General features: G+C 46.1%; 1 protein-coding gene across 2 annotated transcripts in view; it reads left to right on the plus strand.

The window, feature by feature from the left end:
* Window positions 1-1,040: 1,040 nt before the first annotated feature.
* Window positions 1,041-17,659, plus strand: part of kcnq3 (potassium voltage-gated channel, KQT-like subfamily, member 3) — a 46,355-nt gene continuing 29,736 nt past the window's right edge. For both annotated transcript variants that reach the window (XM_061084712.1, XM_061084713.1), the window contains exon 1: window positions 1,041-1,351. In XM_061084712.1, the coding sequence (XP_060940695.1) occupies window positions 1,041-1,351 (311 nt within the window). The remainder of the gene's footprint in view (window positions 1,352-17,659) is intronic.

Consider the following 17,659-nt stretch of genomic DNA (forward strand, 5'->3'; position numbering starts at 1 on the left):
GTGTGTGTGTGTGATGGATGGATGCAGCTCTTTGTCTCTCTGCTGTGTGTGTGTGTGTGTGTGTGTGTGTGTGTGTGTGTGATGGATGGATGCAGCTCTTTGTCTCTCCGCTGTGTGTGTGTGTGTAATTGGGTTGTGGTGTTTGGTTAGTGATGAATTGTTGTTTGAAGACAGTTTTTCATTACTGTCAGAAACCTTGGGTGGATCCCCAGACCAGTGGATCACAGAAACCTTGGGTGGTTTCTGTGATCCACTTGGATCCACTTGGATCCACTTGGATCCACTTGGATCCACTGGTCCACTTGGATCCAGACTCTCAGCTGCTTCACACTTTATTCCACTTTGTTTCTGGTGCAGCTCTTTTCTCTGCTCATCGTGTTTTTGTGTTTTCATCTTTACAATTCATCTGAATGTTGAGTCTGATTTCTGCATCTGAGATATTATAATAATCTCTCTCTCCCCCTCCCTCTCTCTCTACCTCTCTATCTCTCTCCCTCTCTATCTCTCTATCTCTCTCTCTCTCTCTGTCTCTCTCTCTCTCCCTCCCTCTCTATCTCCATCTCTCCCTCTCTCCCTCCCTCTCTCTCTTCTCTCTCTCTCCCTCTCTCTCCCTCCCTCTCTCTCTCCCTCTCTCTCTCCTCTCTCTCTCCCTCTACCTCCCTCTCTCCCTCTCTCCCTCTCTCCCTCTCTCCCTCTCTCTCTCTCTCCCCCCTCCCTCTCTCTCCATCCCTCTCTCTCTCCCTCTCTCTCTCCTCTCTCTCTCCCTCTACCTCCCTCTCTCTCTCTCTCTCCATCCCTCTCTCTCTCCCTCTCTCTCTCTCTCCCCCCTCCCTCTCTCTCCATCCCTCTCTCTCTCCCTCTCTCTCTCTCTCTCCCCTCCCTCTCTTTCCATCCCTCCCTCTCTCTCCATCCCTCTCTCTCAGTCAGACTGCTGAGCACCCCCCTTCTCGCCGTGGACCTCATCCTGAACTGACCCTCGGCTGAGGAGGCTGGAGTCCGGATCATGGCCTGCTGCTCCCCTCGGACCTGCAGCACTGACCATGGGGCTCCGGTCCAGGAGCGTCGCTAGCGGCTCGGAGGAGCAGAAGAAGCCGCCCGGTCCCGGGGACCTGCTGGACCAAGGCAGCGGGGGGGCGGCGGACAGGGATGGCGCCCTGCTGCTGGTGGCCCCGGGCCGGGAGGACTTCAAGCGGGGGTCCCAGGGCATCGGCATCGGGCTGCTGGCCAAGACCCCGCTGAACTACACGCGTCCGGCCAAGAGGACTAACATCCGGCGGAGGAGGATCCAGAACCTGATCTACGACGCTCTGGAGCGGCCGAGGGGCTGGGCGCTGCTCTACCACGCCTTCGTGTGAGTACATTACACTGTTATTACCACTCGTGAGTAACATGCGTGTGGACCCGTCACTGGGCTGCAGCAGGTTCCACTGAGGGGGGGGGGGTGTCCTCCTGCTGGATCCAGATGTGGACTGAGTCACGAGAGGCAGCTGCTGCAGAGGTTTGAATGTGGGACACTGTCTCTGATCTCCTCTGACTCCAATGTGTCCTCAACATGAGACATGGATTCAGAACCTGGTTTGATCCAGAGTTCACAAAGTGTCCTTCTAAGTCTTTTACACTGATCTGCTCTTCATCAGTCCTCTTCATCAGTCCTCCTCATCATCAGCGTCAGATATCTTCAGCTCTATAGTAACATTCAAACGCTCCCGTGTTACATCTGCAGGTTTTATTGAAGGTCTGTTCTTGTGTCAGTCACAGTCTGGTTTATTGAACATTTTATTCATTAAAAACATGTTTAGAATTGATTTTCTTTCGTGGCTGTTGACACGATCGTCTGATTTATGAGTTGATGGAAATCTCCTCAGCGTTCAGATTCCAGAACATTTAAATTTCATAACAGCTCATTAACGTAACACGTCGGAAAGCGTGTGATAGAAAATGATTTGTCTGAATGTCAGTGATGAACTGAGGAGGTTCACTCCACTTCCCTTAGTTGTTGCATCATGAATCCAGATGTTTGCAGATGTTAGCGTGTGTTCTCACAGCTCTGAGATCTGATTGGACGGCTCGGCTGTGATGCTGTGATGTGAAGCAGTGGCTGATTTCATTAGTATGTGGACTCCTGTTGAATTCACAGTGTGTGTGTGTGTGTGTGTGTGTGTGTGTGAGCACTGATGTGCGGATGTAAATTTGGGCTGAATTTTATAAAACTATTTCTCTGAAGAAACTTAGGCACCATAAACATGAGAGCGTTTCTTAAAACCCTGTTTGTGTGTCTTTTTGGGGTTGTTGTGTCTCTGTGTGGTTGTTGTGTGTGTCTTTGTGGTGGTTGTGTCTCTGTGTGGTTGTGTTGTCTCTGTTAGGTTGTGGTATGTGTCTGTGTGGTTGTTGTGTGTCTGTGTGGTTGTTTGAGTCTTTTTGTGGTTGTTTGGTGTCTCTGTGTGGTTGTTGTGTGTGTCTTTGTGGTGGTTGTGTCTCTGTGTGGTTGTGGTGTCTCTGTTAGGTTGTGGTATGTGTCTTTGTGCTTGTTGTCTGTCTGTGTGGTTGTCGTGTGTGTCTTTGTGGTGGTTGTGTGTCTTTGTGGTTGTTTGAGTCTTTTTGTTGTTGTTTGGTGTCTCTGTGTGGTTGTTGTGTGTCTGTGTGGTTGTTGTGTGTGTCTTTGTGTAAATGATTCTTAAAACCTGTTTGTATTTAATTTGTCGAACTCTGCGGAAACCCAGTATTATATATTATATATTATCATCCCCTCGTGTGCGCCCCCTGGAGGCGACACTGTGATGGAATCTCAGGCTCCGGAGCGATCGGAGTCAAGCTACCATTACAGGTCTCCAAAATGTGGTTACCATAACAACACAGTAGAGAGAGTGAAACCAGATCTTCAGCGGAGGCAGGTAGAGCGAGCATGTGTGAAAGCAGAGAGAGCGAGAGAGAGAGAGAGGGATGTGGAGGGCGAGCGAGGGAAACAGGAGATGTCCGACATCAGCAGTTTCTGTGGCAGATCAGAGGTGAACCTTGGCCTCGTCCCGGCGTCCAGACGGGCCTGACAGGACAGATCCTACCCAGAATGCACTGCTCTTTGATTCCCATCCCTCCCCCCCATCTCTTAGCCTCTAAACAATGTGTATTTTCTAACCAGAAAACAAGAACATCAGCAGCAGATCTGAGTCGGATGAAAAGCTGTGGTTGTAGATTTCCCATTCTCTCTCCTCCTCAGGCTCATTCGATCCTTTCACAGCTCGTGAGTTAACGTCCGAATCATCACAGATGCAGGTTCAAGGTTTTTCTCCTGCAATGTTTCACTCAGATACATTTCAAACACGTTCGATTCAAAGCTGTTTACAGATTTTCTTTTTGTGACTCATTAAATCCATCGATTGTTTTAACAGTCAAAGCACAATGGCTAAAAACGCTTTTTCACAAATGAGGATTGTGATGATTTTCTTCTTCATGCATCATCGTAAATTCTAAATCTCTGGTCTAGAGCCTCTGTGAATAACAAACTTCATGATTCACTATGTTACATGATTTATAGACAAAACTCTTTTCCCTTATTGGCTGATTCTGGTTTTAGATTCTATTCAACATCCCAGAGTTTTCAAATGAACCACGAGACATTTGGATTTTTTCCATCTGTTATATACTGAATGAATATTTGTCTCAGTTTAAGAGTGAAATACAGAAGCTTTAATATGAACAATACAGAAATGAGAACAGTATATCATATAATATATAATATATCAGCTTCATTTCCCTTCAGGATCTGTGCAGAGATTTCAGCACCATGGACAGAGGCAGGCCACTTGAACCAAACTCAAATATAAAAACTGTTATTGGTTCGTTTTGAAACGGTCAATTTACTGTTTTCTTCAGATTTGGACTAAAAGACAAACTGGTTAGATTTCAGTCGTCAGTGTTTCTGCTCAGTTACTTACTCTTACTCATCAGTTATGGGGAAGAGAAGTAAATTCTGAGACTGTTTCATAGCAAAGCTCTTAAACTACATGAAGTTATTAAATGCAACCTGTTGGAACCATGAACATAGTCCTGCATTTTTCCAGATCTCTATAAATGATAGAAAATCATGGATAAAAACATGTTGAGCCTGACTTTACCGTCTTCAGAGCCAGGAGCAGAATGGACATCTTTGGTTTTATATTAATAACGTAAAATAAATGATTATTAAGCTGAAAAATACTTTGAAGTTTGAGTTTAATATCCTTTGAATCAATATGAGGACCTGAAGATTATAGTTTTATTTTATTAATAGTATTATAAGTGTACTTTATTTAAGCAGGTGCAGGTGAGAGAGCAGCACAAAGTCAGGCACCAATCAACACACACAATATCAAACAGATAAACTCAGCAGTTACACAAACTCTTTTATTCTCTGAAACCTGAATATGAGCATTACATTTCAGCAGCTGGACGCTGACCTCAGATCAGTTCAGTCGCTCGAGGGTCAAACGAGGTCGTTCGCTCGCTGTGCACGAGCCTGAGGAACCGTGCACGCCGGCCGAGTGTGAGGAGTCGGCGAGCTCAACAGGAAGTTCGGACTCGAACGCTCACATGTGATTTGTCCGTTGTGTTGATCGTCCCTCAGCCTCTGGATTGAGAGTTCAGATGCTGAGTGAAGTGAGGTGTCGGGGGGGCTGAAGGGTTGATAAACGTCTCTGTGACAGTTTCACGTCTCAGCTTGTTGTTCAGAAGTCGAAGCTTTGACCTCTGATTCCACAAACTTCAGAGAGAAGCTGCGTTAAGCACTTTACTTTCTGAGAATTTTGTGGATTCACCACTTCCACCAACACTCAGACCCGGAAGGTTCCAGCTCGGCTGAAAGCTCCCAGTGAAGATAATTTGCTGCTTTGTAAACTCATCGTGTTAATTTGAGATGAACTGACTGTTTCTGTTCGATGACTCACTCTGGTTTATAATGCTCTCTCTGTCTCTGGATTCCGCTCAGTGGCCTAATGGACTCTGTGGTTGTGGTCATTTAGTGTAATGACATTTCTGTCCCACAAACGTTGTTCCCGTGGGAGACTCGTTCAGATGTTGTTTATGGACACATGAGAATAAAGGTCGAGGTTTAATTTACTAAAGAGATTTCCTCTGATGTGGAGTCTGAGTCTGAATAATCAGGAGAAGCAACAAGTTACATTAACCCTCTGTTCTGTAACTCCGATGTTATTGTGTGTTTGTGTACTTTGTGTTTAAAGGAGACATGTTGTCCTTTGCTGCAGCTCCTCTGTTCAGCCTCTGTCTCAAACCAGCTTTAGCTCCTGTCTCTTTAGCTGTTGACCGAACTGCACTGAACTCTGGGTAATCTCCTGAAATCATCCGAAGGAGCAAGAAGACAAATGTCTGAGTCAGTGTCTCTGGATTCCAGAGCATTACATGTCCTGTTCTGATGCTCTCTCTCCGCTCTCTTCTCCGTCTCATGTTATGTAATTTTTTTACTCTTTCCCTGAACTAGACAACCGTAATGTTCTCGGCGCCCGGCGGCTCCGACCTCCGACCTCCCCTGAGACGGTTTGCCTCAGGCCTCCGCAGGCGTGAGGCCGATGCCGTCAGGCTTCATCTCCGTCAGGTTGCGTGGCAGGAAGTTGTGATCGTCAGCTGAGCGACTGAACGTGTGTGTTCATGATCACATGGGAGACGCCTCGGTGGAAAGTTGACGCCACGACTGAGGAGATGTTTATTTCGATGCTCAGCTTAGCAGATGGCTCATGGTGATTCTCCTCAGCTGGTTTGTCTCGGAGGAGGACACGTGGTTTACGGCTCAGGTGAAGGATGCTGGGAAACAGAGTGAAGGATTTCAGAAGCTCGTTGGTTTTATTGTCGTGACGCTCAGTGGATTCAGCTCCTGCATTAATAACCACACGAGCGCTGATGGATGGAGTCAGTCTGATTCCAGAGCAGCGTCACTGAGCCTTCGTTAGTCTGAGGTCAGCGTGAAGGAATCATTTCTACGAGACGTCTCAGGAACGACTCAGAGACAAACGATCTGGAACCTGAGAGTCTGAGAGGAGTCAGGTGATCAGTTAAAAAAGAGTTTAATCACTTTTCTTTTTGTTAGTTATAGGTTAATGCTGGACACACACTCACCAGATCTGTAATCAGTGAAAGGTTAATTTGATGCACACACACACACACACACACACACACACACACACACACACACACACACACACACACACACACACACACACACACACACACACACACACACACAGGGGTCGATGGGTGCAGGTGCAGCAGTCGCACCCGGAGGAGGATGATCTTACTGGGGTTAGAAAGCAGATCCAGCTTCTGTCAAGGGAACCCCCCCCCCCCGAAACGGTATTTAAGTGTGTGTGTGTGTGTGTGTGTGTGTGTGTGTGTGTGTGTGTGTGTGTGTGGTCGACACGCTCTAACCCAAAGTCAGTGTGGAGATGTTGAGGGTGAGGCGGGCGGGGGGGTTAACTGGGTGAGGAAATCGTTAGCGTCTGTAATTTCAGTCTCGTTTCAATCTGCAGTGTCAGTGATTTTCACAGACCCCCCCCCCCCCCCCCCGCCCCCAATTCGCTCCCACATCCTGTCACATGACGGTGAAATGAACCTGCTCCTCACAGACTGAACGTTTGCACTGGTTTCATCCCAGAGAAGATAAACAACCGTTCATCTGTTTATACAATTTGATTTCATGTGAACCTTGTTGATTTCGGTTTTGTGGAGGCGGGGTCTATGATTTATTGTTCAGCCAGCCAGCAGGGGGCGATCAAGAGGATCGTCCATCTTTATTTAAAGTCTTTCCTGAAAAATTGAGCTTGAAATGAAACAATATTCAGTAGAAGAGAGAGAGAGAGAGAGAGAGAGAGAGAGAGAGAGAGAGAGAGGGAGAGAGAGAAGGAAGAACGAGTCTCTCTCTCTCTCTCTCTCCTCCCTACCTCTCTCTCTCTCTCTCTCTCTCTCTCTCTCTCTCTCTCCTCTCTCTTCTCTCTCTCTCTCTCTGTCTCTAATCGAGTGTTTATGGTGGAAGTGGGTCACGACGGCCTCAGGCAGCTTGATGCAGACGCTGAGAGGCTCCAGCTCGCCCCCCCGCTGAGCGAGTTTCCCAGAGACGTAAACACGGCGGCATCGGCCCAGCGGGAAAATCAATGTGCCGGGAAATGAGCGTCTGAAAGCTCCTGTTAACAGCTGCTGATGGAACATTCCAACACCTCCGATCTGTTCTGGAACCGGTCGCAGATTGGACGAGTTCCTCTTGTTAGTGTGAGGGAGGAGTCAGTGGAGGACGCCGGTTTGTGTCTCGGTCAGAAGAAGCTGCATCGGGAGCTTTCTGTATCGGTCGTAAAAACGTTAAACTCACTCATTGATCGCCTCTGAATCCCGACTGATTCATTCAGTGTCTTCACTCTGCAGGTTCTGTCCGTATGCAGATGATGTACCGCTGTCTGAGCTCCTTCATGCTAACTGTGCTAGCATCTTCCTCTGTCTTGACCGTAGACCGGTAATAAAGGTCATAAACCCCGCCTCCTCCATGTAAGCAGACAGGACATGAACCAAACTGAAAAATCAAAGTACATTTTTATTTGATTGTCTTTTGTACAGTAGGAGGAAGTAGAGACATGTCGTCCATCTTGATTTACAGTGTTTGGTCTGTTCTGATCCACCAGCTCTGTTTCTCTGTGTGTGTGTGTGTCCTATAATCAGTTGGGTGATGTTTATTGGTCCATTGATGTAATGATATGTTTTGAATTCTTCGCATCCAATGATCAGAGAGACGGACACATGAGTCGTGACACGGAGCAGCGTCAGTGAGCTCCATTAGCTGTTAGCGTCCCACACGGGAGTTATTAGCCTCCATTACCACTGTAATGTAACTGACACACACACACACACACACACACACACACACACACACACACACACACACACACACACACACACACACACACACACACACACACACACACACACACACACACACCTCTTTAGGATCCAGTTTGGAAAGTGACAGACGGCGGTTTGAAGCCGGCGGTATTTAACCAGCCTGCGGCTCCAACACTTCCTATCGTCTCCTCTTCCCTCGTGGCTACGGTGGATTCTTTTTACTTTGATGCTGCATCAAGACATTTTCATTTAAAAACCCTGAATCACATCTAGTCTCGTTCATACATATACATATTATTTAATTAATTAAATAAGACGAGAATGCAAAGAATTAAAATAAAGTCCTGGGAGTCATTAAGCGACAACCACACATAAATAATCTTAAAACAAAACCATTTTTAGCATCCTACATATCCCACAATGCAACCTGACTGTGTTTAATTTCCCAGCTGCCGCACGTGCAAAGATGAATTTGTGCGACTGCGTTCTGAGGCTCAGCAGAACAAACAGTAACGAGTAAACTCATTTTTAAAATGTATGTAGCGCCACTTAAAATATGTTTGTATCTGTTTCAGGATTGAAACGACACACGTTGGTTTATTATAGTGAAGAAACTGAACTCTTACTGAGCCTCAAACATGGAGTTCCAGCTGATTTACATGGTTTCTGCTCTATATGTGAACACGCCACTGTTTTCAGTGATGGAAGCAGGAAGTCCAGGCCTCCACATGAGGGTGACTTCCTGTCTGCGTCCCCTCTCACGTCGGACACACTTCGGTTGGATGCTCAGGTTTTGCTTCATGTTGCAGAGCTGCTCTCCATCTCTCGCTCGCTGCAGCTGACCGAGCACTTAGCTCCAGTGTGAACTCGGCTCTCATCTTTTATTCATGTTTTATTTTGCACCAGGAACCATTTGTTCTCCCCTTCCTTCCACATCCACCTCGCTGGGTCTCAGGGCCGTAATGGAGCATCGCTTCCGATTCCTCCGAGACTCGACTTTCTCCCCTGAGTGTTTCCTTCTCTCCTGAACGCTGGTGATTGAGCTTCAGGTGATGGTCTGTGCCGGCGTGTCTCTTCCTCGTGGGTTTCTCCGGTCGGTGTGTTTTGGCAGCGAGGAGACGCACGGGAACCCTCGGTGTCTTCAGAACGCTTTTGTTTGGGAGCCTGATGAGAGTCGGAAGAGGAGGAGCCTCAGTGGGAGGAGGAGCTGGTCCTGGTCGTCTAGGCTCAGCTCCATGTGTCAGATGTAAAGGTGTAAACACAGAGCCACGTGGAGATAAGATCATTAAATCGGACGTAGACATGGACTGAAACTAGTTTGTGTTTCCAACTGGTGAACAAGAGAGAGATTATGATCTTGAATCTTGAAATTATGAGAAATTAAGATGAAACATGCTTTCAGCGTTTGTCATTATCGTTTCTTCTGTTGGGATTGAATTCAAATAGAGCAGAGTCTTCTGAATCTTAAACCTTTGGATGCAGGAGAGACCAGGGCCGGGTCTAGACAGGCGTGTATGAGGGGGCAGCCACAAATCTTGAGGGGGCATTGTGCTTTATTATATTATTATTATTATAAATTGGGATTTAGTTTGAGGGGGCACAACATTTATTTGAGGGGGCCAGGCCCCCTCTTGCCCCTGCCTAGACCCGGCCCTGGGAGAGACTCCAGGAGCTGGGTCTTCTCCTCAGAACCCTGGTTTCACCTCAGAGGGGGGGGCGCTTGGATCAGAGCTGACGTGGAAACGAGGAACAAAGGCTGAGTCCGGTAATATTTCATACTCGTTGAAGCCAAATCTCTGGCACAGATGCCGGCCCACGTGTGGCGGGTGAAGGGCGGGAGAGGACACGGCAGGAGGCGGAGCCCAGCGACTGCTGACTTGACGAGTTGGAGTTTCCTTTTCGCAGCAGCACTTCCTGTTCGACAGGACGATGATGATTAGTTTCCCTCGGACTTCCTTCTGGTGTTTAGTGGAATCAGGGGAAGCCTCGATCCGGTCAGACATGATGTTGAGTCCTGATCAAACAGGAATATGAATTCAGATTTTCAACTGATGAAACTCTGAATATAAATTGTCACAGTTTCCTCAGACTGGATAATTCAAATGTGTTTAAAAGGACCATTAAGAGACATATAAACCTTTCGTCCAATCAGACGACCACAAAATATCACACAGACAAAAGCACATGCAGGTACTTTCCTGAGGTTATTCTCTAAAACTGTACATTCCAAAATTCAAGATTCAAGATTTGTATTATCAAATGCACAACAATAACATGAAGCAGTCGCTGGCAATGAGTCACAGGCTCTCTTCTAGCAATGCTCAAGTAGTTACAACCAAAATAAAATAAAATAGAAATAGTATAAAAAAGAATAAAATAGAATATCAAAATTTAAAATGGAAAATAAAATATATATATATATAAATATATATAGTTACAGCTGAAAAGAAAAATAGAGCAACTATAGTGCAAATATGCCACGGTGCTGGTTTGGTGGAGTTATTGCAGGTCACAGGAGTACATTTTATAAAAATAGTTAAAAACCTGCATCAAGTTACCCTGGAAGAAAAAATGTAATATATTTTCAAACCGGATATATCCACAAAAAAAGAGATTTGATTTGGTGCATGAAGCCTCTTAAAATGTGACACAACACAAGGTCCTGCTGCTCGCTGGCGTCTGGGAGCTGATGGAAGAGGAGCTGAGGCTGAAGACCCCCCCCCCCCCGCTCCGTTGCCTTTAAGGGATAATTTAAGGGATAATTTAAGGGATAATTGTATCTGGAAAAACATTTGTGCCCTGGGACATGCAGATGTCTCATAATGGAATCTGCAGAACAGATGAGCATTAAAGACACGAGGCCACAGCTCCTGGTGGAAAACAACACGTTGACCCTCCCTACACTCCCTGTACTCCCTGCACACTCTGTAGTAATCTGATTACATCTGACTTTCAGGTGTAATCTGACTCCTGTAAAGTGTCAGACCTGGTGTCGTGTTGAGAGCTCAGTGCTCAGCCAAGGTCCAAACAAACACAACCTGAGAAACGTTTCATCTGAGGAGATGCAACCAGCTATTCCAAGTTGGACCAATCAGGAGTCAGTCTCAGCTGTCATCATGACATCATCAAATAACTGATTCAAACCAAACAGCAGTGAGACTTTTTGGCTTCTGTGTCGTCCATCTTTATTTTTATTATGTTTTATTATGAAATATGAAATTGAGGCTTGAACATTTATTCATGTCGAGACTCAGACGTTCACATTCTCAGTAAAACACACGTTTTAGATTTCAAAAGTTAACTGTCAGCAGCGAGGTATTCTAAACTCAGGGGTGTGTGCGGCGTCCTGCAGTGTGTGTCTGTGTGTGTGTGTCTATGTGTGTGTGTGTGTGTGTGTGTGCGTGTGTGTGTGTGTGTGTGTATGGTTATGAGTGTGTGTGTTTGTTGTGGTCTGAGCATGTGCAGAACTTGCTGACATTTTCCCAGCGGCCCAGGCTCGTGAATAATTGATCACAGGCCTCACCTCTTTGAGTGTGTGTGTGTCGCTCCTGTCGTAACTCCTCCTCCTCTTCCTCTTCCTCTTCCTCTTCCTCTTCCTCTTCCTCTTCCTCTTCCTCTTCCTCTTCCTCTTCCTCTTCCTCTTCCTCTTCCTCTTCCTCTTCCTCTTCCTCTTCCTCTTCCTCCTCCTCCTCCTCCCCTTCCTCTTCCTCCTCCTCATCCTCTTCCTCTTCCTCCTCCTCTTCCTCTTCCTCTTCCTCTTCCTCATCCTTCTCTTCCTCTCCCTCTTCCTCTAAATGTACCTGCAGCCCTGAACGACCTTATTAAATATGTAGTTTAACTGTGACCTGATGTTTTTTGTCCATTTAATCCTGTGAAGTTTCACCTGCAGCAGATTCGTTTATCGTTCACTGATACAAACGTAATTATCTCATCAACTTTTGAACCTGTTGTCACAGAACGAGGTTCATGTTCCTTCAGGATGAACTTTAACAACGTTAAGCTTCCGACTTTCATCTGGAAAATCTTGTTTTGTCCGAAGATGCTTCCATCAGCCTTAGTTTCTACTTTCTTTCCTGTTTTTCTTTAGATAATCTTCAATTTTTATTCCGATATTCCCACAGATATCGTGGAAAACATAAATGATATGGTATCAAGGTATTAATTTGGCAGTAAAACCGTGTCGCTGTGAAATAAAAGCACATATGAGTTTTTTCGCTGAGTCAGCAGAGACACTCCATCCCGGTAAACAGCTCTTTGGCTCAGGCTGGTTTTTAAACCTCTTTCCAGTGACATTAAAACATGTTAAGAGTTTTTAATCATGCACAGACAAACACATGAGGCCACTCCCAGAATGCTCTACTGTACAGATGCTTATTAAAGAGATTCACGAGATTCAGCAGAGAACTGTAAATCACAAATTCAAAACACGAACCTGAGACAGAACCTGATCTGATCTCTGTCACGTGACACAAGCAGCTCTGAGGTTCACAGGAATCCAGTCAGTGAATATTTAACTCAAGCATTTTGAAGTTATGTTTTATCAAACACACAATGAAACACTTAACACTTCATCACCTCCGATTTCACAGAAACGGTTTCATTGATCTCCACTAACTGTGATGGACGGATGGGAGCTGCAAAGAACACAATGCAGATAGAAGAGAAATTTATTATATCTTTGATATTTGTATAAACACAGAGATGAAAACACTTCAGGCTGTTTTCAGTCAAAGTGACGACCTGAGTAAAAATAGAGAATATGAGAGAAACACTTATGAAGACACTTGTTCTTTATTTCAAATATTGAATCGTTCATTTTACTTGATGCAGCATCAGTTTTACAATCATGTTTTTCACATTTTACATTTTTAAACAAATCATTTTCCAGATCATATTTTAGTAAAATAAAGATTCTTCGACTCCAGTGTTTATATAGTTCCATCATGTTGTTACCTTTATCTTCAGCCCCCCCCCCCCTTCTCCTCCCTTTTGAGGCTCCCCACCAACACATGGACCAGTTGCAACGGTTGCCAGGGGTAACCATGTGACTCGTTGCCACGGTAACCCCTCTGGATGGGCAGGCAGGGAGTCTGGTTTGCTCTCATTCGCTGAGGTTTCGGTTCACGATGCTCGTTCTTTGTGTTTGGAGGTTTTTCTCTTCACAGTGAAGCCGTCCTACATGTTGTCAGATACCCCACCCCCCCATGCCCCCACCCCCCCATGCTCCCACCCACCCCCCCGCTTCCCAGAGACAACACCAGTGTGCTGACTCTATATTTACCAGGTTGCTGTGTGCGGCTTGTTAAGATTAGGCAGTGTGTGTGTGTTTGTGTGTGTGTGTGTGTGTGTGTGTGTGTGTGTGTGTGTGTGTGTGTGTGTGAATGTTTGCAGATTTGCAGATTTGCTACGGCACGATGACACAGCCATATACAACAAAGTCTCAGTTGCTAGGCAACCCCATCTAAAAACGCTCACTAACCGTGATATAGTATCTGAGCAGCAGCAGCTGAGGTGTTACAGAGAATCAGCTCCTGACAACAACCATTACTGAATCTGCACCAGGATCAGCTCATTATATCCATATTCATATTTGAATAAAACCAGCATCACTCGTCACATTTGTCATCAGGTTTTATTAGTTTTATCTAAACGGAAGAGAAACTAAATACATAAAAAAACCACAATATTAGAGCCCGACAGATAAATCCACAGGCTGATAATATCGGAAAATATCACTTTTACGTATCAGTATTTATGTTTACTGATATGAAAACTAATTTAATTTCATAATTTACAGAATCAATTTCTTAATTTAAGTTCTATATATTTGTTTTTAGTAGTTATTCATAATATAGTTTATGCTGGCTCACTTTACCTGGTTTGGTGGCCTGCATCATGCTGACGTCCTGTGACATCATAATGACACGTGACATCATAATGACCCGTGACATCATAATGACCCGTGACATCATAATGACACGTGACATCATAATGACACGTGACATCATAATGACCCGTGACATCATAATTACCCGTGACTCACAAGCTAACTGTGCAGAACTTTACATTCACACAAAACCCTCATAACACCAGAGGAAAGAGAAAAACTCTGTGTCACCTTTAGAGAAGGTGACACAGGGAAACTCTCTGTCCCTCCATGACCTCCATGACCTGGATGACCTCCAGAGGCCGGTGGCAGGAGCGCAGGTCACAGTTCTTCTCTGGTCTGAGCTTCCAGCCAAGTTGAGTAATTGGTCTGTGGAGAATGACCTTGGTTAATTACATTGCTGAGAGCGGAGCAGCACAAAGCTTCCGTCCACGGCTTCATTCCACTGATCTGTTCTCACAAGAAGAAGCTTTAGAAGAAGAAAAAGGCTCCGGGATGAATTGTGATCTTCATCTGAACAGTGACAAAGTCAGAGCTTCACCTTTCAAATGCTGCTTCAAACAGACACAGACCTGGTTTGACATATCGCAGCACTGGAGTCTTTTATTGTCTCTGACTGTAGATTCACAGTAGTAATAATATTTTGAGGAAACGTGGGACAAGAGAGAGAATCCAGGGAAGCAGGTCTGGAGGAAAGGAGGTTTCCAGGGAGGTGCTGAGTCTGAGGCAGCAGGAGGAAAACTGAGCCTGTGGAGAAACACATGTCAGGAGCTGGAGGGGAGGAGTCAACCAGAAGGACAGGTAACCCCAGCTGATTGGTTACCTGACGACAGAGATGACAGAGCAGAGTCGACGTGAGGTTAGCTCGTCCCTGCTGGTTTCCTCTGGTGACGAGTGGAGAGACGAGAGGACACGTGTCCAGTGTCCGTCTTCCTCTACCGGCTGTGCTCGCCCTGCACAATCTCCTCCTGGTGGCGGGTTTATAAAGTTGACGCAGTTCGATGAGTCACTCCGATGCTTCGAGTGTCACTTCTCCAGCCGGGCTCAGACAAACGACCCAGAATTCCTTGCAGCTGCTATTTCTGTGCGGTCTGTGTTCTCCGAGTCTCCTGAGGTCCAGAGTCCAGCAGCGTCTCCGGCCCACGCAGGCGTCCTCCTCTGACCCGTGTCTCCTCCACACGTCCTCCTCCTCCGACCCGTGTCTCCTCCACACGTCCTCCTCCTCTGACCCGTGTCTCCTCCACACGTCCTCCTCCTCTGACCCGCGTCTCCTCCACACGTCCTCCTCCTCTGACCCGCGTCTCCTCCACACGTCCTCCTCCTCTGACCCGCGTCTCCTCCACACGTCCTCCTCCTCTGACCCGTGTCTCCTCCTCTGACCCATGTGTCCTCCACACGTCCTCCTCCTCTGACCCGTGTCTCCTCCACACGTCCTCCTCCTCTGACCCGTGTCTCCTCCTCTGACCCATGTGTCCTCCACACGTCCTCCTCCTCTGACCCGTGTCTCCTCCACACGTCCTCCTCCTCTGACCCGTGTCTCCTCCTCTGACCCATGTGTCCTCCACACGTCCTCCTCCTCTGACCCGTGTCTCCTCCACACGTCCTCCTCCTCTGACCCGTGTCTCCTCCTCTGACCCGTGTCTCCTCCTCTGACCCGTGTCTCCTCCTCTGACCCGTGTCTCCTCCACACGTCCTCCTCCTCTGACCCGTGTCTCTCTCCTTCACGTCAGTGGACACTCAAACTGCAGCCGTGAGAGAAGATTCATCATTAATGCACAGAAACCAACCCTCACTTTATAATCATCAGTCAGAATATCGACCACAGCAGCTCTTTGTGCAGGAACATTAATAATCTTATTCTACAGGAATCTAACTGTGTCCTCATTGTGTCTCTGGTGGTGATTCATCAGGCGCTTGTGGTGATTTAGTGGAATAAACAAAGATGGACGACATGACAGCTTCCAAAAGTGAAGCCAAAACAAACACGATGCCCAAAATCTGGACCTCCTTCTAAAATACTGTTTTAATATTATGATATCACAGGTTTGTGTCAAAGTCCGGGAGATTTATAAACACAAAAACAGAAAATATGCACAATATGGATTTTTCCATCTGATGATAACAACGAATTCCCTGCTTCTCATACAGATAGAGATGATCAGAGGTTTGTATGTGTGAGGCAACACAACAGCTGGAGGCTTTGTCAGTCGTCAGTATCTAATTATGATCATAACTGTTATTACTGTGGATGCTGTTTGTTGGCCCTCCTCCTCCGTGAACCCCCCCCACCCCCCCTCATTACCTGAACCAGCCGCAGCAGCTGTGAGTTTGCTCTTAGTTAAAGACACGTTTACTGTGAACTGGAGCTGAACAACTGGAAACATCCAGGGAAGGTTGTTGGACATTTACTTTATCAGATGAGATGATTAACATCCCAGAGTCAGCTGTTCTTCTGTCACATGTAAACGGAGCGATCAGGTGAACAACTTGTGAAGTGATACAATATTCTTTCAGCTGCTCGAGACTCGTTGGAGAATAAAAGCAGCGAGACACAAACTCCAGCTTCACTGTTGTTAGTTCGGAGCAGTCGTCCATCACAGCTGTGAACAAACACAATAATGAATCTGTTGCACTTCTTGCTGGTGACTCATCGTGAGCTGCAGTGAAATATAACAACATCCTAAAGATGCACAACAAAGAGTCGAACGCTGCTCGAACGAACTGTTTCGTCTGCGTCATCGTTTCCAAACATGTCAGTTTGTGTTCGTCCAGATCAAAACGAAGCCTCTGAGTTTTCAAACTAAAACGAGAGCAGAAGCGTTTACCAACTTCTCTTCATCTATTGAACTCCAGACTCGTGTGGACGTAGCTTTAAGCTCTGGTTCTTTTTTAGGGGGGGGGCACTGACGAGGTGTTTCAGGGTTTTCTGTGCAGGAGAGGAGCTCACTGTAATAACACAAACTTTTTAACTTTGCACAACTTTTACATTCACAGAAACCTTTATTACACACCAGAGGAAATAAACATTGAAAACAATCCTATGATAGAAAGAAAAGAATGATTTTAATTTCTCTGTTGTGACCGTGTGTGGATGAACAATCCCGTCACAATCAGTCAGGAGTCACTTCCTCTCTTTACCTGATTTCTGTCGTTCAGTGTTAGAACGAGAAGATGAGCTGAAGGAGGTGTTTTATATGAACTGCTGCAGGGACAGAATAACAACACTCTAAATAAAAGAGAGAGGCTCAGTCTGTGACAGCTTTAAAAGCCTGGAGCTGTCAGGACGGGTCCCAGCCTCCCTCTGCACCGAGGGCTCAGATCTGCTCAGAGCTTTCCTCTCCTCCAGCTCGGTCTGGACCTGAACGACCTTCAGAGCTGCAGCAGTGACTCCTTGTTTTATTTTAAGAGCTGAAGTTAAAGTCGCCCCCAGACGAGAGGCAGCAGACGTGCTCAGAGTCACAGAGTTCGGTTCAAATTACAACTAAAAAAGACACAAAGTTTTATTCAGTTTGTGGAGCTGAGTTTGTGTTGGATGTTGTCCCAGCTGTTTGTTTAGCACCAGGTCATGTGAAACTTTGTTAGGGATTGTTTGGAAATAAGTTTTTAGGCCCATGAGGAAATGAAGTGTTGAATATTCAAATGGAACAAAATAAAGTCGAGGTGTTCTGGTTCTGGATCAAACTGACCCATGGTTCTGTAGATGACGACTGGACGTATCTGGTACGAATCACATGCAAAATGCTTTAGTCCCTAAATAACAATGTGAAAGTAAAACGAACCAGATCGAATAAAATGTGAAATATGGAACGAGCTCATGAAGCTGGTTCAGTGGATCAGGATCCAACCAGGACCAGGTCTGGTTTGAGGTTCAGTCTGAACTCACAGGCTGCAGCAGTTTCCCTC

This window comes from Limanda limanda, chromosome 13 (assembly GCF_963576545.1).
Source record: "Limanda limanda chromosome 13, fLimLim1.1, whole genome shotgun sequence".
Classification (NCBI taxonomy): domain Eukaryota; kingdom Metazoa; phylum Chordata; class Actinopteri; order Pleuronectiformes; family Pleuronectidae; genus Limanda; species Limanda limanda.